Source organism: Gambusia affinis, linkage group LG14 (assembly GCF_019740435.1).
Source record: "Gambusia affinis linkage group LG14, SWU_Gaff_1.0, whole genome shotgun sequence".
In the NCBI taxonomy this organism is placed as follows: domain Eukaryota; kingdom Metazoa; phylum Chordata; class Actinopteri; order Cyprinodontiformes; family Poeciliidae; genus Gambusia; species Gambusia affinis.
The window spans coordinates 4,140,218-4,164,890 of record NC_057881.1 but is presented as its reverse complement, the minus strand read 5'-3'; the positions used below and the strand labels follow the sequence as shown (position 1 = coordinate 4,164,890).

The 24,673-nt window shown below is 37.0% G+C and overlaps 1 protein-coding gene across 9 annotated transcripts in view; it reads left to right on the top strand.

The window, feature by feature from the left end:
* LOC122843130 overlaps positions 1 to 24,655 on the top strand; it is a 52,966-nt gene extending 28,311 nt beyond the window's left edge. For 2 of the 9 annotated variants that reach the window (XM_044137654.1, XM_044137653.1), the window contains exons 3-11: positions 7,551 to 7,586; positions 12,328 to 12,433; positions 16,533 to 16,751; positions 17,189 to 17,329; positions 19,705 to 19,860; positions 19,965 to 20,134; positions 20,577 to 20,696; positions 21,362 to 21,496; positions 21,620 to 24,655. In XM_044137654.1, the coding sequence (XP_043993589.1) occupies positions 7,551 to 7,586; positions 12,328 to 12,433; positions 16,533 to 16,751; positions 17,189 to 17,329; positions 19,705 to 19,860; positions 19,965 to 20,134; positions 20,577 to 20,696; positions 21,362 to 21,496; positions 21,620 to 21,850 (1,314 nt within the window). In that variant the 3' untranslated portion in view covers positions 21,851 to 24,655. Of the gene's footprint in view, positions 1 to 7,550; positions 7,587 to 12,327; positions 12,434 to 14,614; positions 14,663 to 16,532; positions 16,752 to 17,188; positions 17,330 to 19,704; positions 19,861 to 19,964; positions 20,135 to 20,576; positions 20,697 to 21,361; positions 21,497 to 21,619 lie in introns of those variants that run through there. The other 7 variants (XM_044137657.1, XM_044137656.1, XM_044137659.1 and 4 more) reach the window with 5 other exon arrangements.
* Positions 24,656 to 24,673: the final 18 nt, after the last annotated feature.

The following is a 24,673-nucleotide window of genomic DNA, read 5'->3' as shown; positions in this document are numbered from 1 at the left end:
GAGTGTTAGTAGTTTGTCAGTCTAGACTGGAGGTGTATGTTACCACAATAGCAAGGAGGAAAGTTTTCAGCAATGCCCTCAGAGAAGCAATTCGGGAAAGGTAGCGTATTTAAGACAGCTGTCAATCTTTGTAGTAATTTATATCAGGCAACAAAGGACAGTTCTCTGAGGTCTAGGATGAACGTTCATGTTTTTCTAAAGCTTATTTCCAATTTATACTCTTTTTGGACGTCACTCTTGAGCATCATCCATGTTTTTTTTTCACTGCCTTACTTTACTTTACCCACCACTGAGCCACTGAGTCAGTGCTGTTTATGAGGTAGCTGCTTCGATTTGTCTGGGTGGCTGCCATTGTCTTTGACAAAAGAAAGAAAAACATTTGATACACAGACAGTCCAAATCATAAATTAAAATTGACATTTAAAATAAAATATTTAGGATTTGAAAATTTTTATATATATATTGTGATTAAGCCTATCCCAATAAGCAATAAATTAATAAATCAATTAATCACATGATCAATTATGTCAAAAACTTTCATTCTGATGATTAATATTTTTTGAAGGGCAATTTTGAGACATTATATTCCATTGTTTCGATTTTGTGTGGTTTTATTTCCATTTTATTTATTGTTTTAAGTTGTGCTGTATATATTAAGTTTTGTTTTTACAAAATTAAAGTTTATTGGTCTTTGAGAGGGTAACTTTGCATTGTTATGCCATTATTAATATACTATTTGAAAATTGTCTCAAAACAACAATATCATTTATCTCAATAAGTACATGGACAATATATTGTTTAGCAAAGTTTTTTTTTATTGTGAGAGATCTAATTGTGATTTGCACTGATATCCTGAATGACAGATTTCTTTTTTGTGATGAGCAACTTCTATGCTTCAACTAAAACTTTGCAGAATATTTTGGCTTCTCAGTGAATTGAAATAGATTCAAACATTTATTTGATATGACATATTTCTCTTATTTAATCTTGTTGTTTTCCTCTGGTGCCTCATTGAAATGAAACAGGCTTCATAATGTAATGTAGTACAGACATTGATTGCAACAGTGATATAACTGTCCTGATGAAACACTGTTACAACTAAACAGCTCCCTATCAAAAAGATAAAATGACAAAATCAAAGATTTTATGTCAATGTTTTATTTATTTTTTATTTTATAAGATTAGTTGTTAAAGGGCCTAAATATTTGCAGTGTTTACACTTTCTTAAATATTAAATTAAAGCTTTAGAGCAGTATTGGGACTTATCCTTACACTGCTGAGTCACTGAATGTGTCTGAGTGAGGAAATGTGAAAAAAGGAGAAGAGTAAGGGTTGATAGCACTTGCCTCACCCTGCAGACACCCGTATTAATCAAACCTGCGTGCTCTCCTGAGTGCATGACTGCGTCCTCGTAACTGACTGGGCATGACTCGTTGAGAAGGTGTGTCTTTGTTGATAGCCTCTTACCAAAGCCACAGAGCTGCTCTCCCTTGGGCCCAGACTATTACTGGGCCATGTATCACTTCTCAGCGGTGCACTCTGGAGGGAGATGGAGGACTAGGAAGAGTAAGACACTGGGAGGGGAGCAAACAGAAACATTTATATCAGTGTTTTCATGAATGACTGCTGCCATTTCTGACAAATTGGCTTCAGAGTAAGCGATTCCATTCTAAAATGCATTCAGAGCCTTACAAGGTATTTAGACTTTTACAACTTTTGTTACCTTACAACCACAAACCTTACTTAATTTTGGGGGGCGTTTTAGGTAGACCAGCACAAAGTAATGCATAATTGTAAAGTAAAAGGAGAAAAATACACTTATTTTTACAGCTGCAAGTCTTTCAGATTTTTTCGCCATCCTCTTTGTACATAAAGACAGTAAGTCTTGTGATTCTTCTTTGCAGAATGGCTCAAGCTCAGTTGGGCTCTCAACAAGATTTAGGATTTTAACTGGGCTACTACTCATTTTTACATGTTGTGTTCACGATGTGTAGTTTACATTTTCCTCCACACTTCATGTTTTGCATGAAGGGCACTTTGCACTGGATTTTATTTAGGGGTATCGTATTGAAATTGATATACATGACACAGTTTTAAATATATACATGAAAAAAAGTATTTTATTTTTATTTTCCATAATCATTTTGATTGTGAAAATATACAATATTGTATAAAAATATAGTACTGGTTGTAAGATGACAAAATGTGAAAGAAAATAAAAAGGTACAAATATGTTTACAAGGCACTGTGTGACTAATATTTTTAAACTTCTGAAATTACCTTTGATCAATGACTGAATAGTTGTTTCTGTCTCCTTCCTTCCATTTAAACCTCCTGAAATAAGAGAACCACTGAAACACTATACATGTTTAAATTGTTGCTTCACCGTTGGCATTCTAGTTTCTTCAGAAGCAGGAAAATAAACCATTTGATCGAGTGCCATTTGTCCCTAGGACTGATCTGAAAGCAGCCTTCAAGTCATTTACTTCCACAAACATTTCTCCTGTGTGTAATTTATAGAACTGCAGAGAGAAAAAGGCCAGCAGGTGTTGTGGGGATTTGACAGAGTGAAATGCAGGCGATCAGAGACATAACTCAGACCCTGACAAAGCTGAGGATCACTTGTGGGCAAACAAACACTAGAGACTGACTGATAACATAGATTTAGTGCAAACAGGCTCAAAGACATTATTATGTGAAAAATAGCAACATGATACAAATTGGAAACATAAAAAACAACAATTCAAGATCGCCATCCTTACTGCCACCACTGTGGTTTTGTGTGTGCTTTGTTAGTAAAATAAAAGGATTAACCACTTCCTTTTCTCTTTTACCTTGAAGTGGATCATATTTTACATAATCCTATATTGACGATGACTTGTAACTTGAGTTTTATCCATTAGAATAATAAAATACATATTTTAAAATATAAATCTGGATCAAATATTACATACATGTCTTAAATATTTCATTATGGTTTTGCAACCATAGCTATTTTCCATTAGAATAAACATTTTCACACATATGTCTGGTCTGGATGTCCAAGATATTTGCATCAGATACTATTAAAAATCTGTATATCACAATAATGAGATTTGCTCGCAAAAGCTTCATATATCTACATCACCTGTGCAAGAGCCTGAGCTTAACTTTTCTTTTTTTAGATGTCTTGTGCTGTCCACACTGAATTTAAGCATGCCATTCAGAGATGTACAGGCTGGTGTGTTTTGTCTTGCTTGCATAACCCAAGTGTGGGCACAAGGTCACAGACTGAAGGCTGGACAGTCTCCTCTCAGATTTTCTGATAGAAAACAGAATTCAGCCTCCACCACTGATAGAAAGTTGTCCAGGTCTTTTAACTGCAAAACAGCCTCACTTCTTTCAAAAAGGTTGATTTGTTGTTCCATCAGTCTACAGAAAATGTTTTTTATAGGTACGGTATTCTGGTTATCTTTTTGGTCAGCAGTTTTTGTCCAGTCTTATTTTTAAGGTTGAATGATGGACACAGGGACAAGTGAGTCCTGCAGTGCTCTTACTGTGGTTAACCGGAGTCCCAAATGAACAGTGTAAAGTTGTGATTGTTCATGGCGAGCTGAAAAAATAATTTACTGGGAGACTGGCAATGTTGTTGAATTTGAATGAAAGCAAGTTTTACCCACAGAGACTTCTTTTTCCCTCATTGACTTAAGAAAATACACTGTTAGCATTGCTGCAAGGTGGAGTTTGACTGTTATTTACTTGAGGGAGTCTGTGTGAAGAATGTACTTACACACATTTACAAAGCAGTCATGACTTACTCTAATAGCTGAACACTGTGTTGAGTCAGATGTCCTTGTTGTGGCTAAAGACTATTGAGTTCAGATATCTCCTTATGATTAGAAATTGTGGTTGAAACCCCTCCCTCTCTCTCACTTGTTAATTTCTTCAACCACAAAAACAGCACACTGACCTTGAACTGTGTTGGATTTGAATTATCAGAATGATTTCAAGGCTTATGGCTGCAGTTTTCTGCTCCATAGCATGGAAAGGCAATAATTTATCGTCAGACGTTAACAGAGTAATTGATTACTACCAAGGACACGTTGACTACTAGACCAGCAGCAGAGATTTTAGGAATTCAAGGCTCATCCTGCTGCCTGCGGGATTTTTAATATTAAAGTCTAATATAAAGCAGACTTCTAGTGGGGATGTGATGACTCTAGTTCAGACAGATGGATTGCCACGAAATGTACTTCTGACATTTATGGATCTCAGACAATGAACTGCACTGACAGTTTTGATTTTTTAAGAGGGTAACAGAATTGATAATTGATGAATTTCTGCCTGGTTTGTCTAACAGATGAATGATCCTTTGGAAGAAGCATAAAAACCTTTTCTTAATTATTAAATCAACCAGTTTTTAACAGTGTATTATTATTTTAATGCCACACAACCATCATAAAAAATTACATTAATGTTTACTGCACTACTATAAACTATTCCCCACATCTTTCCGAGATCCCATTAGTACACATGTGAATGCGAGGAACAAACCCCCACAGAGGTGACTTATGGCAGCTATTAGGCTTTGTTAAATCTCCTTCCATCTCAGGGGATGCTTTTTGTTAGAGATGGATTAATTCTTTTTCCTCATTGACTCACTATGAAAAACAAACATCTCTGACATGAATTTTACATTGAAGCTTCCCAGAAAGCAAAGGGAGCCTGCAGAAAGACAATTAATTCTGGGTTCCTCATTTCACTTGTCCTTGGATTAATATTTGCCAGACATGCCTGGACTATGAGCACAGATAAAAATGTTAATCAGGGGAGTATTGCCTTTAAACAAGTTGAACCCAGTTTGACAATTATTCATGATGGATATGAGGGGCTAGAGTGTCTTTGCCAAGCAGCTGCTGAGGAAAATCTTCAGATTTACAGAAACAAAAATGAGTTTATCAATGGAGTTTAATCACTACAAGACAAAGTGATCTTCAGAGAAAGGGGTCTAATCCAAAACTTTGACTTTAGTTGCGGGTGAAGGGATTGCTTTGGAAAACAAAATTGACTAAAATTGAAATTTTCATATCAATGTGGTAAAAATCAATCAATCAATCAATCAATCAATCAATCAAATTTTATTTGTATAGCACATTTCAGCAGCAAGGCATTTCAAAGTGCGTTACAACATATTAGACACAAAAACACAATGTACAAAGAATCACCAATCAAAACACAACATTAAAAAGCTGTGTCAGCACCTTTGACCTGAAGCCATAAATAGTTTGACATAAAGTTAAGGATATTTTACATTCTACTTGTCATGTAGTTGATAATTAGCAGCTCTGAATGGACAAAATCTGTTAGTGAACCGGCTGTGCCATTGGAGAAGCTCCTGAGTGTAAAATAAAAGGATCAGAAGATTAAGACTACGAGTATAAAAACACTTCACTTTTTGCTGCATCTGCTGAAATCCTCTAGTTTTCAACATTCACAGGTTAAGGTGTTAGTCCTCTGTGCTTGTGCTGAATGCAAAGTGCTATAAAGTGATGAATGTGCAGGACAGCTCGTTAATTTCTCTCTGTGTGTGTGTGTGTGTGTGTGTGTTCTTACTTTACATGTACTTGTGTGTAAATGTGGACAGAAAACAAATGGTTTCCATGTTGGGCCACACATCACGTTTGCTGTTGCCCCTGGTGATGCAGTTACCAATCAGTGGTCTCCATTGGTTACCTAAACATTGTGGCCGGTGTGGAGAAAAAGAGAGACAGAGCAACATGGAAGCTCTGTCTCTTCAAGGCTCATTCATTACACATTTTTCTGTCACTCCTGCTATTCTGAAAGATGCTTTTCCAACTATTGGGCTGTGACAAAGCATTGCTTCTGTTCTTGCCTTTTGTTACTCTAATAAAGGAGAGCTCATTAGATTTTGATGTGACAAAAAATCTAAATTAATACAAAATGCAATTTTCAGAGAATGATATAATTTATAACCGGGAAAAGCTATCCAATCCAATCTTTCCCTGAGTGAAAAGTTATTGTGACCACACCTATTCCTAGCCTTTTGTAGGCCATACCACAACATTTCAATTGGATTAAGGTCCAGTCTTCATTTTGTTCTTATTCTTTTGCAACTATTCAGTGGTGCACCATTGCTGCATAACCTAAATAAACTTGAGCTTAAGATCACAAGCCAATTACAAGCCATGCTCCTCCAGGATTTTCGGATTGACAGCAGAATTCATAATTCCATCAACTAAGCCCTGAAGCAGCAAAACAGGCATTGGCTATCACTATCACTATTATAGTTTACTGCTGATATATTTTCCTTTTTTATTGAAATTCTGTTAGTTTTAAGAAACTGGACTCATATTTTCCAAAAAGGTAAATAGTTTGTTTTGTCAATCTACAGGATACTTTCTCTAAAGTCTTTGTGGTGCCCAAAAATGTTTGTTATTTTTTGGTTGATGTTAAACAGGGCTTTTTATGTTTTTGATGAGAGGAGGTTTTTGCCTTGGAACTCTTCCATTGATGTAATTTTTGTCCAGTGGGTTTCTTATTGCTGAATAATGAACATTAGTTGAAGTGAGCTCTTTGTTGATTCAGATGCTGTTTTTGGTTCTTTTACGGTCTCGTGGAAGAGGCACTGATCCACTCTTGGAGTAATTTTGTTACACTGTTCCATATTTTTTCCATTTGCTGATAATGGAGTTTCAATACATTTGAAAACCATTCTAGGCTAATGGATGTTGATGACTTAACTTTTAATCATTTTTTACATTTTTATCCTCAGCATGAGCATGCTTATTGAGCTCCATTAAATGACTTCATGCAGATTCTGTTTAGATGATTTTTTAATTCTTTATGCCTGGCGGTATTCAGGCTTGTTCAACAAGTGGCATAACTTGTTAAACAAGTTTGCTAAACCAGTTTATTCATGGACTAACAAAGGGGGTGATTAGTTTTTTAAATCCTTGACAATAATTGAACCAAAGATACACATGACAATTGAAGGCTGGCCTGTGTGTTTGGATCCAACAGACAAAATACTTTTACTTTAATTGATGAAAAGGTTTCTGCTAATACTGATTGAAATGAAATGAAATGAAATGAAATTTATTCGAACATGATACAAATATAAAAATAAAATAGTGCACAGTAACAAGAAGTGCATAAGAAGTGCATTGAGAAGCGACAGAAGAAACAATTCATAATGTGGTGCATGTGGTGAGATGTCATAAAATTAATCTGCATATTGCTTTATAATTTAAAACCCTGGCATAATTTAAAAACATTCCATATTCAAGGTTCTTCAAGCATTATTCAAGCTTAGTATGTGAAAAATAGGTTATTTACATCAATGCATTTGTTGCAAAGCACAATAATAAAATGCCAATTTAATATTTTAAAAATACCTTCATATTCTATTCAGACTGCTGTAATTCCAGACAAAAGGAATTAGTAAAATTCACTTTCCCTCTTTTAAAATCTTTGTCTTCCCTCCTTTGCTCATTGCACTTACGTTCTCCTTGTACTTTTCTCCTTCCTGTCCTTCATCCCCTCTTTCCTAGCATGGCCATACCGAGTTTTCCTGGGAAGGAATCAATGTAAGTCTCCTAGTATAAATGTTCCCCCCCCTTTTTTTTAAACCTCCTGTTATTTTGCCCTCCACCTCTCACCAACTACCTGAATTTGAGCTGTACGAATATAAGTCGACAGCCTACTTATTTATCCGTCCACTCCTTCTTGCCACTCTTCCTCTCCGTCTTATCTCCCTTTGCCACCACCCCTCTCTTATCCCTGTTTCTTTCGTTTTCCACCTGTAAATTCTCAGCTCCTTTTTAGTCCTCTACTAATCTACTATACTGCAAGCAATATATACTTCCCATATGTACAGAATCACAGATAAGAGGCTGTAATAGGCTTATCTCATCCACAGCTGAGTCCCAGTTGCACTGAAAGCAGAGCAGGATAAAGTGCACCTTTAAGCAATTGTTTATGTATCTTCAGCAGAATTTATGTCCACCTCTAATTTGTTTTGTCTCAAAGCTACATGGAAGCAAATTATATTTCAGTGATGTAACCAAACCTTGTCATGTTATTCTTGAAAACATGAAAAATAGAAAACATATTTGACAAACATAAACCTCCACAGATATTAAGAAGAATAACATTTATATTACAAGGAGAGGAATAATTTGACTGTAAAGTTAAGGAGGATAGAGAAACCAGAATTTGTTTGGAATGTTTAAACCATTTGGTGCAATATGTTAAGATAGAGAACTTAAGATTTTTACAAAAAATGTTTTACAAGTGAATTCTAAATATCAGCTGCTTGGCAAAGTGAAGAGAGGGAGCAACAAAACATGAAATATTAATACTTATAAATTATTTTATAATATATTTATAAAAAGAAATGTCACCACAACAGTAACTCTGTCTAGTCAATGCCAAATGTTTTGAGCTGAATGTCCGATTATCCATGTAGTAAAGAGATGGTCAAATGAGATGCTGCATACATAACAATATGCACCAGATATTTACAGTAGATATGCTTTATCAAAGGATTTTTTTCTTCCAAATGTCTGATATTAAATTTCCCCCAAAAAAGTTATTTTTCAAATTCAGGAGTTTGCTTATATCCACTTAATATTTTATAGCTTTACCTTTTGATTCGTATGACTTGGGTCAAATGTTTTGGGTCATCTTAAAGCTTTCAATTGGACTGAGATCAGAGCTTTGTTGTGGATGACCACTCCAGTTTGTAACTAATTTAGTGGTATGCTTTGTGTCGTTGTCTGATTCTTCTTTAATTCAGTCATCCTGCTGTAGATTTGCTGCTGTGTTGTGAAAGATCATGTGAGGCTGCACAGTGAGGCTGTCTCACTGTCCAGATGCAAAGCTGGATCTCAGACTAAGTTAGTCAGTCAGGTGATGTAAAACATGTGATTGAAGAATATAGTAGTAAACATATATGTCAATACTAGATTTAAAGACCACAGGGTTACAAACAAACCCAATCATCAGTTGTTTTTTACAGTCATTAACGATTGAATATGTTTATGGTAAATAAGAGACTTTCTTCTTGTGATATTTACAGATAAGCAAAAGTTGGCAATTTCTTTCATAGTCATTATCTTTTAATGTTATGACAATAATACAAGTATTTCCTTTTTAATTTATGTAAGCAAAACACTTATTGGGATTTTTTTTTTCTTCTGGAAACACTGGCTTTATTACTGCAAAACAATCAACGAACCAAAAACCCTGTCTGGTATGATAAACTGTAGCAGATTCTTTGCAGAAATCAGTATTGACTTTTTGTTAGTATGTTCATCCTCAGGTGTAGTAAAGTACCAAAATATGTGTTTTTATAGAAATGTCTAAAGAAAAAAAATGTCACTGTTCAGAAAGCATGAACGAGATTAATCAATCTATCATAGTCAAAATTGTAATTGTTTACTGCTCTAATTTCTGTTTTTTAGTAAGATTAGTTACGATTAACAGCTGGAATGTGTCATGTTTTATTAGTCACATTGACTTTCTCAATGTGACTAATATTTTATCAACAATCTCCATATTTTTTTTCCAAACCAAAATTTTTATTTGAGTTAAGTAACATTCAGTTTCATAGGCAACTTAACAGGTTTAGTTTTACTCCGAAATTAACTTTTAGCTATGATGATGCAGTTGGTTACAATATCTGGTTCTACCCTGAAGAAGATCCATGGAAAAACAAGATCTAATTATACAAGATTTTATTATAAGTAAAGATGTAATGATCAGAATTTCGTGGTTAATTCTGATCTAGTTTTGTATGTCGTTAGTTTACCTGGAGAATTTTGAAAACATTTCCAAATCTAGTATGTGTCATGAAAGAGAAGGCTTGAAAACTCAAAGGGTAAAATAGAAAAACTTTGTCCTTTCTGTTATCTGGTTTACATCCTGCTCTCTTTTCCTGTCTGACAAACTGATTGAAATAGAGAAAGTTCTTGATAAGCTGTAGAGCAGGGGTTTTCAAAGTATGAAAGGGTGAGCCCCCCTCCAAGGAGCACAATGCCTGCTGCGCCTCCCCCCCCCCCCGAAGGTGGTGGGTGGGGGGCGTTGTAAAAACTCCACCTTCAGCCCCGCTCTGGCCAAAACCAGTGATGGCATAGTTACTTTGAAAAAGTAACTTTAATCGGACTACTGATTACTCCTTGAAAAAGTAACTTAGTTATATTACTGAATACTGACTTGGAAAGTAACTAAGTTACATTAAAAGTAACTGTTTATTTACTTTCAGCAGCTGCTAACAACAACGCTCCGCCTCCTGTGAAAATCACATTGATCTTTGCTAATACTTAATTGTAAGCTATTTTATAATGGTAACATCAACAATGTGTCTCCACTGGTAAGGTTGAACTGAAGAGGAGATTGTACAAAAAAACAGTACAAAAAATAAAAAACGTGAGTAATTTGTGTGGTCCACTGTTGTCTGGAAAACTCTAAGGATTTTAAAGCCCCCCCTCCCCCCAGCCTCCAGGTTCTGTGTTACGGCCCTGCATTTGGTGTCACAGCACAGAGCTCCTCCTGCAGCTCCACAGCTCAGATGGCTGCACAGATTTGTGACACTTATCTTAATATTAATAATTATAATGATGTTAAGTTGCCATTATAACTATTGCCAACTACGGACACGTTCATTCGTGGCTGTTTTCACGTTTATTGCGCTGTTCATATTGGTCTCGATGTTTGCAGTTTTCTGGAGCGCAACGCGAAACTCGACGTCATTCAGAGGTAATATATTAACTTGACATCAACAAAGACACAGCGGGACCGATCAACCGGGAAATGATGGACAGAGAGAGACTGACTAAAACTACCTTAATGACGGACAAATTCTGGGATTTATTATGAGTCTCTGATTATTTCCAAGCCCAAATGAGTAACTTCACGTTCAAAAACGAGCCCAAAAGGCGCAACCAGCAACTCGTTAAATTTGCAAGCGACTTAAGAAAAATAAACAAGCCCAAAGCCGCTTATAATAATCGGACTTGGCGACAGAAACTCAAAATAGTTCCAGTTTTTCCACCAACAAAATGCGCATCTCCCTCCATTGTTTACATTTCTGTCGCATAGAGACGTCGGTCACTCGACAAGACGAGTAGAGGAAATACGATTAAATAACTAAAGAAGATAGTAACGCAGTAACGCAAAAATGATTTTGATAAGTAACTGTAGTCTGACTACTGGATTTGAAATAGCAATGCGTTAGATTACTGGTTACTGAAAAAAGTGGTCCGACGTCAGTAACGTTACTGACGTCACTGGCCAAAACATCCTCTAAGGGGGGAAACATTTCCACTGATCCCCGCTCCACACGCCACCCACAGTACCAACTTTTTCCTAAATCCACAGAGTTGATCGTGTGCGTAAAAGACGTTTCTCTCACATCAGTAGACAGCAAGCAGATAGCTTTTCCGGTTTATTTTTTCCCTCGCACCGCGCCTCCCCTAAAGTGCTCTGGCGCCCCCCAGGGGAGGCGCGCCTCACACTTTGAAAACCGCCGCTGTAGAGAATAGATTTTTTTCTTTTAAAAATCTTCTTACTTCTCTGTACATTTGCTGACTTTATTTTTAAATACCTCACTATACTTGATGATGCTTATGCATGGTGGTACGGTGTATTTAATAATAATAAATAATAATAAAAAAAACTAGATTTTTGAGTTTCCAAACATTCAGGCTAAAAACTGGCTGGATCCAATCACCAGTCAATTCACAGTCAATGTTGCTGTGAATTTCTCCGTATTGTCCAAACATTTCCTGCTACACTGTTATTTCTCTATTTAGCATCTTTTAACAACTACTACTTGCACCACCTCTTTAATAATATTCTATGCAGAGAAGCCTTCTTCAATTGGGGTTGATGTATTTTAAATACAAAGTGTGTTCACTCAAATCTTTGCTGTATCTTTTACTTCGTCAGTGCTCCTTTAGCTGTCATATGATTTTCTTCTTAAATCAAAGATGATAGTATTCATTTTACAATGTGCTAAAATAATTAACCTTCCTTTCTTATTCTTCTTCCAGTAACCTCTCTCCACTGTTATTTCATCTCCTTCAAACTGTTCTCTGAATCTTCAATCACCTGGTCTTTTCACCCCAATTTCTTTTTAAATCCTCTCTCTTATTCATCTTTCCTGTCTATTCTTATTCTGTCATTTTCCATGTCACATTGATTTTCCATCTCCTTATCTTATCACCGACATCTTTCACTACTCCTCATACTTTATCCCCCATTTTCACATCTTTGCTCACTAACATTTGAATTCAACCATACTTTACTCCTCCCTTCTTTCTTTAGTTGTCTATGGAGGATACTACTTCTATTCTGCCTCGACTCAAGAGGAAGTCCGCCAACGCCTATGGGATTGGTGCCCTGGCTAAGTCCTCTCTGACAGGTGTGTCAGGTGTGTGTCTGTGCTAGTAGGTGGTAAAACAGCCCCCATGTTGCCTTCACATGCTCCACAGTGGGTTAAGGGTGAAGTTGTTGTTGACTGAAAAGGTCTGAGCTTTCATTTGTGTAAAAGATTATTCTTGTTTCTTGGTGTGTTACTCAAATGGTTATTGGTTTCTACGGTTAAATAATCGCCTTACGATCAGATTTAACTGTAATCATCTGTCAACATCACTGTGCTACTAGTTATATGTATGTATATGCATTATTCAAATTATTTAATGTTTATTTAGCACAATCTTACAACAAATCTGTGTTGTAGTTAGACTGTAACAAACTGTAATTAAATGTCAGTAAATTTATTCCAAACAAACAAACCTCATCTAATCTCAATTTAATTTCAATTATTTGTTTGCAGTTACACATGTGTTAAATGCTGATTGATGCATTGTCTTGGTTAGTTAATAAAGTTACTTTTTGCTAAAGAGATAAATTTATTCCATCACAAAAGAAGGAGAATAAGAAAAGCAACAAAAAGAGAAAAAGACAAAGCACAGAGGATATGGAAATTTAGCTGTAAATTTAAACCATAATTATCTTTCAACAATTAAATTCAGCAATTTGTTTCTTATGGCTTCATCAAAATTTTTCGATTCTTGACTTGATGAAGATCTAAGTATGCTTAAAATGTTGTTAAAAATGTACTGTAATTTCCGGACTATAGAGAGCACCTGATTATAAGCCGCACCCCCCTACATTTTTAAAGGAAACACATTTTGTACATACATAAGCCGCACCGGTGTATAAGCCGCATGTGCCTACATTGAAACATGAGATATTTACAAAGAAAGACGGTACACAGAAAGTGTTTTTAAAGTTTTAGTAATATGAAGTAGCTTTTCTTTCTGAACAGCAGCAATATAGCAAAACAACACTAACAGGGCTGGTTTAAATAACATACGGTTAAAAGTCACGGAGAGCCATCATCCTCTTCCTTCTGTGCACTGAAACCATGGAAGTCTTCTTCCTCAGTGTCTGTTTCCTTCTTTATCGGCCAGCTCGACTGCTTTTAACTTGAAAGCTGCATCATATGCATTTCTTCTTGCATTCTCCATGATGAGGGTCTGTTCAAGCTAATTTTATTCATGCACAAAGCACAACGTTACATTAGTCTTCCTCTACAAATATATTCCAGCTGTCTCACGCTTACCTTTTCTGCTCCAGCGCCCCTATTGGCCGTTAGAAAAAAATTCATAAATAAGCCGCATCGTTGTATAAGCCGCAGGGTCGACAGAGTGAGACAAAAGTCGCGGCTTATAGTCCGGAAATTACGGTAATAATCAAGCCAGTTCCATGAACATGTTTTTGGAAACATTTGCAGTGCTGCATCTTCATGTGACTTGATGTGACTACTTTCCCTTCTTTATACCAAAAACAGCACCAGGACCACTGAACATAGGTTGTGTCTTTTTAGCTATAAGACTGTGCACCATTTCCAACACAATACTGTAAGAGTTAATGCAATAATGCAAAACATAATTTCACAGAAAGTACTTGCTTTTCTTCATGTTTCTGTTTTTGACAGTAATAATGAATTGGTTTTGAATTAAGTTATTATTTTATGCTTTGGGAATTCACAGTCGCTATTTTACATTGTTCTCATTGTGTTATGTTTATTTGAAAGAACTCTGTGGGAACCTAGAGCTAAAACTTTGCTTCTTAATGGGACGTATCAAGAAAACAGTTTCAACAAGTCTGCTCAATTTTAAATTTCTTAAGTAATATCTTGAAGGGTTTGAGACATTTTATGTTTTACTGAACTAAAACAAAGTGTTTTACAAAAGAAAAACATATAGAGGACACATATAAGCTGTGATAAGTTCATATAGGTTTATCATACTGATTCACAAAATCAACCTTAATCTCAAAGTATTTTTTTAGAGTGCTTGATAGAGCAAATAACCACCTGTCACACACTAAGAAAGCACATAAATGATCTCTTAACCTTAGCAACAAATGTCAGATTTTGTAAATCCAGCCTTGCTTCAACAGACGACTTCATTCTTGACCAGGAGGAGGAAAAGGAGCTTTGAACCAACATGACCGCCCCTGTGGGTGCCCCTTCCTATATCACTTCCTACTTTTCTCCTCTCTCTCATTGATATCAACAGCTGACGTCAATGACACATGTCAGAGTCATTGATGGAAATCCAATCAGGTCTTTGATTTCAAAGAAACTAAAGTAAGTGATATAACTTACTTTAACTGCCTATGAAGCATCACCACAGGTGTGTTGGGGAATGTAGTGTACTGTAATGTGGCAGTGCTGGTGCTGGTGTTAAATATTTGTGAAGTCGCTGCAGTGTTGTGACTACCAGTGGTTGGTTCTTCTTCTGTGACGTCTCTTGTGCTCTTTGCTTCCGACTGTAGCGCTCTGTGTTTGGCATTGTGTAGCATCTTAAAGTGTTTGTAACAAAAGAAAATGTCTAGTGTATTTAAAAGAAATGTAATGGATTTGCGTAACAGTGCCTAGAATCATTTCAATTGCCAAGACCCCAACACTCTCCTTCATTCTTCATCCCCATTTACTCCATTTCTATTTCCACCCCCCAATTAGGCTCCGCAGTAAGAGTTTGATTTTCAAATGAGATTGGCTTTTTTTTGTCTTTGGGGACAATTGTGTCTATTTATAGCTCAGCCTGAAACCTGCCCCATGGACCTGGGGAGTCATTTCCAAAGCTCTGTTTCTGTTTATTCATGCCTGCTTGATTTTAATTACTTTTTTCTATCAATCATCCACTCTGTACCCATTTGACTTAAAGGACATGCCCCTAGTTTGAATCCAGTACTTGCATCTTAATTGGACAAAAATTTAAGAGGGAACCATTTTTTCTCCTTAAGAAAGCAAAATATGAACCTAAAATTTGATACAATATTTTCTGGGGGTTTGTTGGAATGATGAATTTATCACTACATTCGGAAATGTTGGAGCTGCACCAGCATTATCAAATAGGCTTCTCCTTAGGTCAAGTTACATTAAGGATAGTTTCTATTCAGGCAATCAATACATGGTTATATTTTACGCCAATCAGTGAACGGTGCACCATTTTTAAGGAACTGAAAGTCTATTCACACAGTAAAATGTTAGTAATTTTTGGGTTTCCACTGACAAAAGAAAGCATATGAATTCATCAAATATAATTGTTGTTCATCTTAATGCAGAAAAACGGATTTTAAACAAGTTTAACTCAGTTAAATTTATTTTTGTTAAAATTTGTCTAGATTTAACTAAATTAATTTAGTTTAATTCAGTTTGACTGACTCAAACAAGTCTACGTTGAAACTTCAAACTTTATTAACATTTAAATCATTTTTTTTTCTTTTTAAAAAAGGAGATTCATAAAAAAATTAAAAAATCCCATAAAAAGAATCTTAGATAATGTGTATCCATTTCATTCTGAGAAAGCACAAGGTGGCAGAGGACAGGAATGGCTCTCTTTAAAAAAGGAGAAGCCTCCACCACATCCAGGCTTTTCTAAGTGACCATATGCATTGACAGAACTGAGTTTGCTAGGATGTTGTTGGTTAAGTTGCAGTATTACTCAAGTAATTCTTCATGTGACGGTCGCAGTGGCAGTGCATTTGAACAGGCCATTCAAGTCACAGCTGCTCCTGCCTTTTACTGAACTGCTTTAACTTTTGTTGGCATAAAAAAGAAGTGAATTAAGCTAATCTACTTTTTTTAAAAACGAGGTGACTTACTGGTGCAGAGTGAGCACACTTTTACTCTTTGCAAAGTAGGTGCTGAGTTTTACTGATCATCTCACACCTTGTCACTTGAGTTCATGCATTACAGTACATTTAATGCCTCACTGACATCTTCTGTCATAGTCTCTAGGATTAAAAATATCCACTACATTACAGTTTCTCATCCTCATTCTACCTCCTCCGCGTGCCTCAGTTGGAGGTGTAGTTTTTTTCTTTTTTTCAGAGGGCCAGAAGATGTTTTGACAGTTTGTGTATGTGTGTGTGTGTCTGGTGTGTGTGTGTGTCTCTGTCTATGTGTGTCTGTTGCTGGCCTGCGACTCCTGCGACCCTCAAACTTGCTGTAGGTGTGACACGGTCAATGAAGGACAAGGTGACCAAGCCCACTGCCATGGCCCAGGGTCGGGTTGCCCACATGATCGAGTGGCAGAGCTGGGGCACACCGTCAGAAGGGCCGTTAGGGACCACAGGGCGTGCCAACCTGCAGCGGGAAAAGGAGAGGAGGATGGAAAACGATGCTTACAGCGACCTCAGTGATGGCGAGAAGGAGGCTCGCTTTGCAGCAGGTAAACACCTTGACTTTTATTCATACAGTATACAATGTCTAGAAACAGGTGATTGTATTATATTGACTATATTCAAGACCAGCTGTTTATATGGTTCACAAATATACTAGTGAAATAAGTTATTCTGGTTGATTAGCCTTACATTTACTTGTTTTCAACAAATCTTGATTTCCCATTTGGAGTAAACACTCCCCTCTATATTCTCCTTCACGCCTCTCAAAGCTGCCTGGTTCTCCATGTTAATGACTGTTGTTACCTCTGTTGCTTTAATTACAAATTAACACCTGTATGCACTAGCAATACAGGGTCTGAGATTCTTATTACGCACTCCTGCTCTAATTAGTAAGATAAGGCATCATACTGTTGCATGTTACACTATTTAACATCAATCCTACTGCCTCTCAGCTTGTACCGATGGCTTTCTGTACCCTCCACAGGTATTATGCAGCAGTTTGCAATCTCTGAGGCAACTCTGTTTGGCTGGAACTCGATGGATGGAGACAGCATGGGAGCTGGCTCAAACCAGGGCAGCGTCGCTCACCTGAGCGAGGTCAACCAGGAGAGTATTACCAGCAGAGGTAAATGGGCTTTAAAGCTTAGGTAGGTGTAGTGTCTACTACTTCTACTTAGGTAGAAGTAGTGTCAAAAAATTGATTTTTTTGGCAATAGGTTCATGATGTTTGATGTTTGCAAAATGAGTCGTTTCAAAAACCTTTTGAATGTAATGCAGCAAAGTCCCTCACTTAGCAACCGGAGCAAAGCCCAGCCCATCACCTAGCAACCCTAGCAGACCTCCAGGTTTGGTCTGCTGGTTTCCCCACTGTATGCGCTATACAGTGGCTGCTGGAAAAGATAAGTGTTTTGTTGTTAGCTAATCATCCAGAAATCACTTGCTGCATTCTTCTTGGTTGTGCAAGAGGCTCCACTTAGCTTTTCAAAGATGTATAGTTGTATAATTGCTCATCTGTTTATAGTCATTTTCACATGCGAGTGTAATGTTGACGAATTGTTTCTTCATGCACAACTTTAAATATGATAATCAGAAAATATCTTTAACATCAGTAGTTTTAGCCTTAATAAAAACTATCGTGTGAAGAGAGAGTGTATTTAGTTACCAAGAGGATTCTTGGTCTAAAATGACAACAGGCTCATCAGTTGCTTTTAGTTTCCAAAGGCAGTCACTTTGGAACTGTGTTCAAATGCAGCTGGTTTTAGAGTATAACATGATGAAGAGTCATTTGCTGCCTCTACCCACACAGCTGCTGACTGCATTGGAGCTCTTGGCCACAGGAACATTTCAGATGAAGTTCACAGTCAGTTTAAATCTTTGGCATTTAAGCCAGAGGCGAGCCATACCCGCTGTGTTGGAGGGAATTAACCATAGGCATGCCGGTGTCGAATTTTCATCTTGGCAGTTTAACAGATCAAGATTAAGGTTAAGGCACCTTCACAGTATGAATTTATTTAAGTTAACAGACAAACTTGATAAGGTTATATATGATATGTAAGATTTTGTAAAGAGTTATTGATTCAGCACAATTTGCTTATTCCAGTGAACAGCATCTTTGGAATTAGAAACAGGTACTTTGTAAGTTGGGTCCTTTCCTGATAAGCAAATACATTTAATTGTCCTAATACTATTATTACTGTTGAACATCAAGCCTGTACTCCCCCAGATGCCATATGTCTTTGTGACATTATTGCTACTAGCTTGACGTTTTGCTGATATTAATGCTTGAAATCTGTGTGATACTGTTATAAGTGAGTAAGTAAGAACTATGTACTTTGTTGCTGTCAAAAAATGCCAACAAAAAGGTTTGATTGGGTCCATCTTTCTTCATTTCTACTATTTGCATATTTAGATGGAATTATGCCAAATTTCTCAATTAAAGGCTACATTTAGGAAATCCCTGCAAGTCTTTATATTTAAGGCTGCTAGAATTTAAGCACCAACATAACAGATTTTATGCTCCTACAGTGAGGAAAACAACATAGTTTTAAATATCTCTTATTTAGTCATATGTCTTTGGTGTCACATTAAATTTCTGAATGCGAGTGTTAAAAACTAAAAAGCTGCCCCATCAGTCACACTTTTAGCCAAAAGTCAAGTATTTTTGGAGGTCAGCCACATTGCTGCACATTTCTGGTTTTGACTCCTGCAGGGCACTTAGTCAGGAACTTCCAAATGACAAATCCGGATGACAGCCTGTCATTTCTGAAACATCAGATGGGGTTTAACATGTGCTGTGTGAGAGAACTGACTTAGAAATATAAAGGACAATGAGAATAACACAAATAATTGAAGAGCATTCTTTATGCTAAAAACTGATGGGCTCAAGTTAAAAGGCACTGCTGTGATTTAGCTCTATCCTAAGGCGTTAATAAAGCAGAAAAAAGTAGATGGTTTAGAAAACCCTACTTAATATCAAAGAAACTACCATTACATAATTGCAATAAAGGAGTTCTATGATAACTACAGATGGTTCTAGCTACTCCAAAATAATCTGTGATGAATTTGCAACTCTAACCAGGACTTTTATGCCAACTGCCACTGTGAAAGGAATACATTTCTTTTCTCACTGGTGTTTAGCAGTGTAGAACTTTGTCTAAGCCCTGCGGGACCTTGTAGGTTAGCACAAGGACTTAGCGCTGCAGCTTTGCTTTCATTAACGCCACCATATGGGGCTCTGTGAGGCTTCATTTAGCATAAAACAACTACACACATGTGTACGGCACATAAACACAGCAACAATTACAACTTTATTGGACAGAGGAGACGGTTTTCCACAACGTCCACGTGTTTGATGTATAACAAACATGTTTATAGGTCAATAACACTCCTATTAAAGTCAATGGGAGTAAATCTCGTCAATAAATGAAATTGCTTCGCCCCTTCTGAACAGTCTTTTTGTTTATACCTCACCTCTCCATGTTTCTGTGCATCTTTGAACAGACCAGGTACTCCATCACTCCTCTGCAGATGTCTGGCCTCACACCTACGTCTCACAGGGCCTGTACTGCCTGTCTTCCTCTGATGCTTGGGACCCAATCACCAGCCAGCCCTCGGGCGTGGTTTCACCTGCCGCAGGCTCCTACATCATGGCTGCCGGTAAGGATTAATTACCCTCTTAAAACCTTTTGTACTAAATTAGTCTCCAAGCACATGTATGGTTGTGTGAGCACAAGATATTAGGCATCTTGTGGGTGTTGCAGGTGGTGGTAGTGGAGCAGGAGGTACCCCTGGAGATGGGTATGAGGGCACGGTTGGCAGTTACCTTCAGCAGCACCAGGCTCAACTTACACTGCAGCAACAAAGTCAACTCCAGCATCTACAACAGCTTCATCAATACCAGCAGCAACAGTTTCTGCAGTACCAACAACCGGTATGCAGTGCACACTTTAATAAGATGACTAACATTTCTTTAAAATCACAAAAGCAAATTTGTAGACATAAGAAAATCCTAATCAATTCAAACAAAACTTCATAGCATAATTTTATTGCTTTTATTTCTAACAGAAACAGCAAGTATTATCCTGATTATTTTTTTAGTTGTAGTCTGTTCTGCATCTCAAGAACCAGAACCAAACATGGAGAAGCAGAATTCAGCATAATAATAACTGGAACAGTGATAATAAACTTGTTATATATTTGCGGGATGATTTTGATGAATGTCTAGAGATTGTTTCATAACTGGTCCCTCTATTATGTTTTTATGAGGTAAAGCGCTTTGAACTGCCTTATTGTGGAAATGTGCTATAGAAATAAAGTTAACTTAACTTGGGCTGTCTTCTGCTTGTCCCTTTGCCTTTCGTTCGTTTCTCCAGCCTTTGGAGCACAGGCTACACAGTGGCTCCCCTTCCCTCCAAGCCACTCCTAACAGCACCATCCACAGCCTCTGTCCTCCCACTCACCCCCGGCTAGCGGACCTGTGGGGGGCTGCGCAGGTAGAGGCCCATCAGATATGTGTTTGTCTGCTGACTCAAAATGAACAGATTATATTTGCAAAATAGGTGATGGTTTAATAAGGATTGACAGAACAGGGTTGACAGAGAACAAGGACACACTGCATCAAAGGTAAAGAGAGTATGTATATACTAATTTTTTTTTGTCTTATTGGTTTGGGTTTTTTATATCAGCAGGCCTATTTAGCACACAACTGTAGTGCAGTGAGTGATGAACTGCCAGAGATGTCTTCCAGGTAGGAGACAGGATGAAGGTCTGCATGGCAAACTCCCAAAGGTCTGCATGGCAACTTGAAGTGGATTTGATGAATTTTGTGGGACAGTCCTGGGTAAATCATCCTGGCCTCCATGATGGCATGTCTAAAAGTCTGCAAGGTTACGACTTGAGGCATTTGGATTCAGCATCTGCACCTCTTGCATCCATTAAAGTCTTGTTTATCCCTGATGCCCTGCATAGGAAATCCAAGCTGGGTAGCGACAGGAAACTGCTTGCCCCTCTTCCCTACTTATTCTGTTGCATATTCTTGCCTTTCTTTGGGGTTTTAAAATGAAGTATATACATACATGTTAAATATGACAACTAAATTGCTACCACTTTGAAACAAAAGTTTAAATTCAATGGAATCAGTAATCTCATCTGGTTTCAGGTGGAAATCGTTGGTCAGCTGAGTGCACAGATGCTTGACATGGTTGGAGGCGTTGTAGAGACGGTGGGGGAGGAACCGGAACCTGAATCCGACGGGATCCTGGAGCAACACGAAGAGGAAGAAGAACTGACAAGGGTTCGTTGAAACTTTTTCTTTCCTTAAAACATTTAGTCAAAAGTTTTAATATCACAAGAGCAGCTAAAATGTTAATAAATTTGATTACATGGCATTGTAAATTACCTTGATTACATTTTACAGGTAGAGGAGATAACACTGACCTTAGAGCCAGAGCCATGCTCTTTAACACCATCCCCGCTGAGGGAGGAAGCCCCAACGACAAGAGGTTCAAGCCCAGGAACACCAGCGCAGCCTGCAGAACCCATTCTAGAGAGGATACCTTTCGATGTCACCCCTTGTGTCGTCCAATCGCTCGAAGAGAAAGACGAGGAGGCGGAGGAGGGATCCATTGTAGTTGTTGCAACAAACTGAGTCACATGGCCACAAAAAGACTAAGACTTCAATAATTAATCAAGCTACTACTCCATCCCTTCCTTCCTTCTCCCAAATATTTACCTTTCTAAACCTGAGTAAACGCTACTTCAGCTGGAAATGTTGGATGTAATGTACACAAACTAGATGCCATCACCTCCCAGCCTCCCAGTTTAGCATCAAAAAAGTGGACCTTAACAAGACTATGAACAAGTATTATTAAAGGCTGGGAGGGACAAGAAGTCTTATACTGCTGGAATACAGAAACTGAAAATATAATGGATTACTAATGTTTGGACCAACCGGACTGACGAACCAGGACTGGAAACCAAATAGGGGATGAAAGGACAAAACTCCCCAAAACAAAGAGACAAAACTGAGAGATGAATAAAAGGGCAAATAAAAATAAAGAAAACATCTGTGCAATACAATAATTATGGATACGAAAATGGGTTGTTAAATAATTCAGAGTTCTTGGTTCCTGTTCCTTGGAGCAACAGAAGTCTGAGAGAGACTGCTGGAGAGCTGTTTGGTTTGCTAATTGATGCATTTTGGTTGGACTGCATTCCTGCTTAATGCGACGTGGAGACTCAAACCTCAGAGCAACCTGGGGCGTGCACTTTGAGTTACTTGCAAACACACCATCTGACCACAACCAAAAAACGCATGCTTTTTAACAGTGACCTAGCCCTAATAGTATAACGCAGTATAAAAGTAATAATATAACAAATTGTTTTTTACAATAAAAGGAAAAAAAAACAATAAACTGATATGTATCTGTATGAATGTAAGACTGTATGTATGTGTGTATGAATGTAGCTGCTTTGTGTGTAAAATATATATTCTGGGAAACAAACTCATATCGGCGCTGGTTATTTTAAGCATGTTCTGCACAATGAAAAAAACATTCAGGTTAGTATTTCAGTGTATTTTAGGTTTATGTAATCTAATATTTCAGTTAGGTTATATGGCATCGAAGCTTCAGAGTAAAGCTGTAATTACAGCTTCATATCAGACTAAGGAAAAACATTAAGGATTTGTTTGTGTCAGTAAAATATTTTTTAACAGCCAACTACTTTTACTATAAAATAATCGCACACTGAAAAGTGACAAAATTTTAATAGTGATGCTAGTGCTGATTATTAAGATGGAAATATTGATCACAACCTTTCTCTGGGCTGGTTACTTTCATTATGACATCTTCACCATTCCTTGTGGGTCATAGCATCTTGGCTACTAAAAGTGGACACATGTCACATGACACATTGCAAAGATAACTGCTATATGATAAACTGTGCAACTCTAAAATCTATCAAACCTTTTAGTATTCAGTTGTGATACTGTAAACAAAAGGATCATTTATTTTCTGACCAATTACACATTTTACCATCTTCACCAATTGTCTGTTTGTAGAGATAATGCAAAATGCAAAATCTACATTTTTTGATTTTGTCTGCTTTTTGGTTAATTTCTGAGGAGTAAAATTAATAATAAAGCAGATCTTTATTAGCACCACGGGAAAAAAATCTAAAACTGTTCCACTCAGCACATTTGCCTCATTTATTAACCTAAATATTTTCATGCTTTGTGAACGCAGTAAAGTCTGGTTGATAATTTTGAATGCTTTAGCTTTGCAAAATCCATATAGGTTCAGGCTAAAATATTTACTCAAAAATGGTTCCTGGATTTCTTTACATATGACAGAATTTACTTTAAAAGTATGGATCCATGAAAGTTAACATGTAGTGAAGAAAAAGCCAGAGCAACGGTGGCTTTCATTTCATTCTTACTCCAGCGATCAAGACCCTGAAGCCCCTAATTGCTCTTATAATCATCCACCCTCTTTTTGCCCTCATGTTGCTCCGAGATCTTATCCTGTGAGCTGCTCTATAGCTCAACTACAGAAGTGACACTTAGATAATGACACGGAAATAGGGAATATAAAATGGTGAAGTTCACCAACTCATTTCCAATAAAGTGAAAAATAAAAAGACTTGTGATAAGGAGAGATCTGTTATGTGGAACTCATAGTAGCTCAGTTATAAATTGAAGAGCCTAGACAACCATTAGAAGAATTCACAGAAAGTAAGAAATATTTTAAAATGTCATTAAAAAAGGCCACTTAATGAATATGGGAGGAAATCCATTAATTCACATTGTGCATTTATAATTTTACTTTAGACTTTGTGGGATTACTGTGATGCAGTAACTTGTCTTAACATTTATTTTTGTTTTTCTGCAATAAACATTTTGAACTTGAACATTCACCTGCAGATTGCTACAAAGCAAATTGTATTTATAAAGGATACTAAAGGCAACTTATTTTCAACATACATCCTTCAACACTATTTTGTATTTATTTTTGTTCAAATTGATTCCAACAGTGAAGTTGCACAACTTCAACTCTAAAAGTTTGTTTTTGTTGAAGTATGTAGTTCTTTACACTGGAGTCAGGGATAGCATGGAGTTGATAGTCTTATGTAAGAAACAAATATGTGGAAAGGTTTTGTAAGGTAAAAAGTGTTTACAGAGTTTCTATGACAAGATATGCTCAGCTACAGTATTAAAAATTAAATACAATTGTGATGGTAGTTTGTATCATAACATTTGTGTTCACTTTTACAGTTTTGAGACTGGAGTTGTTTGAGGACATCAAAACCTGACTTGGTCCCACTTTGGTTAGTTGTTAGCTTTAGCATATGGGAGTTAATTAATCTCAAATCATACAAAATTAAGATACTAAATCAGTTATTATCTGTTATTACCCAAACATCACTTTAAACAGCTGCAAATAGCACTCATTTTCTGTTATAAATAGGTGGC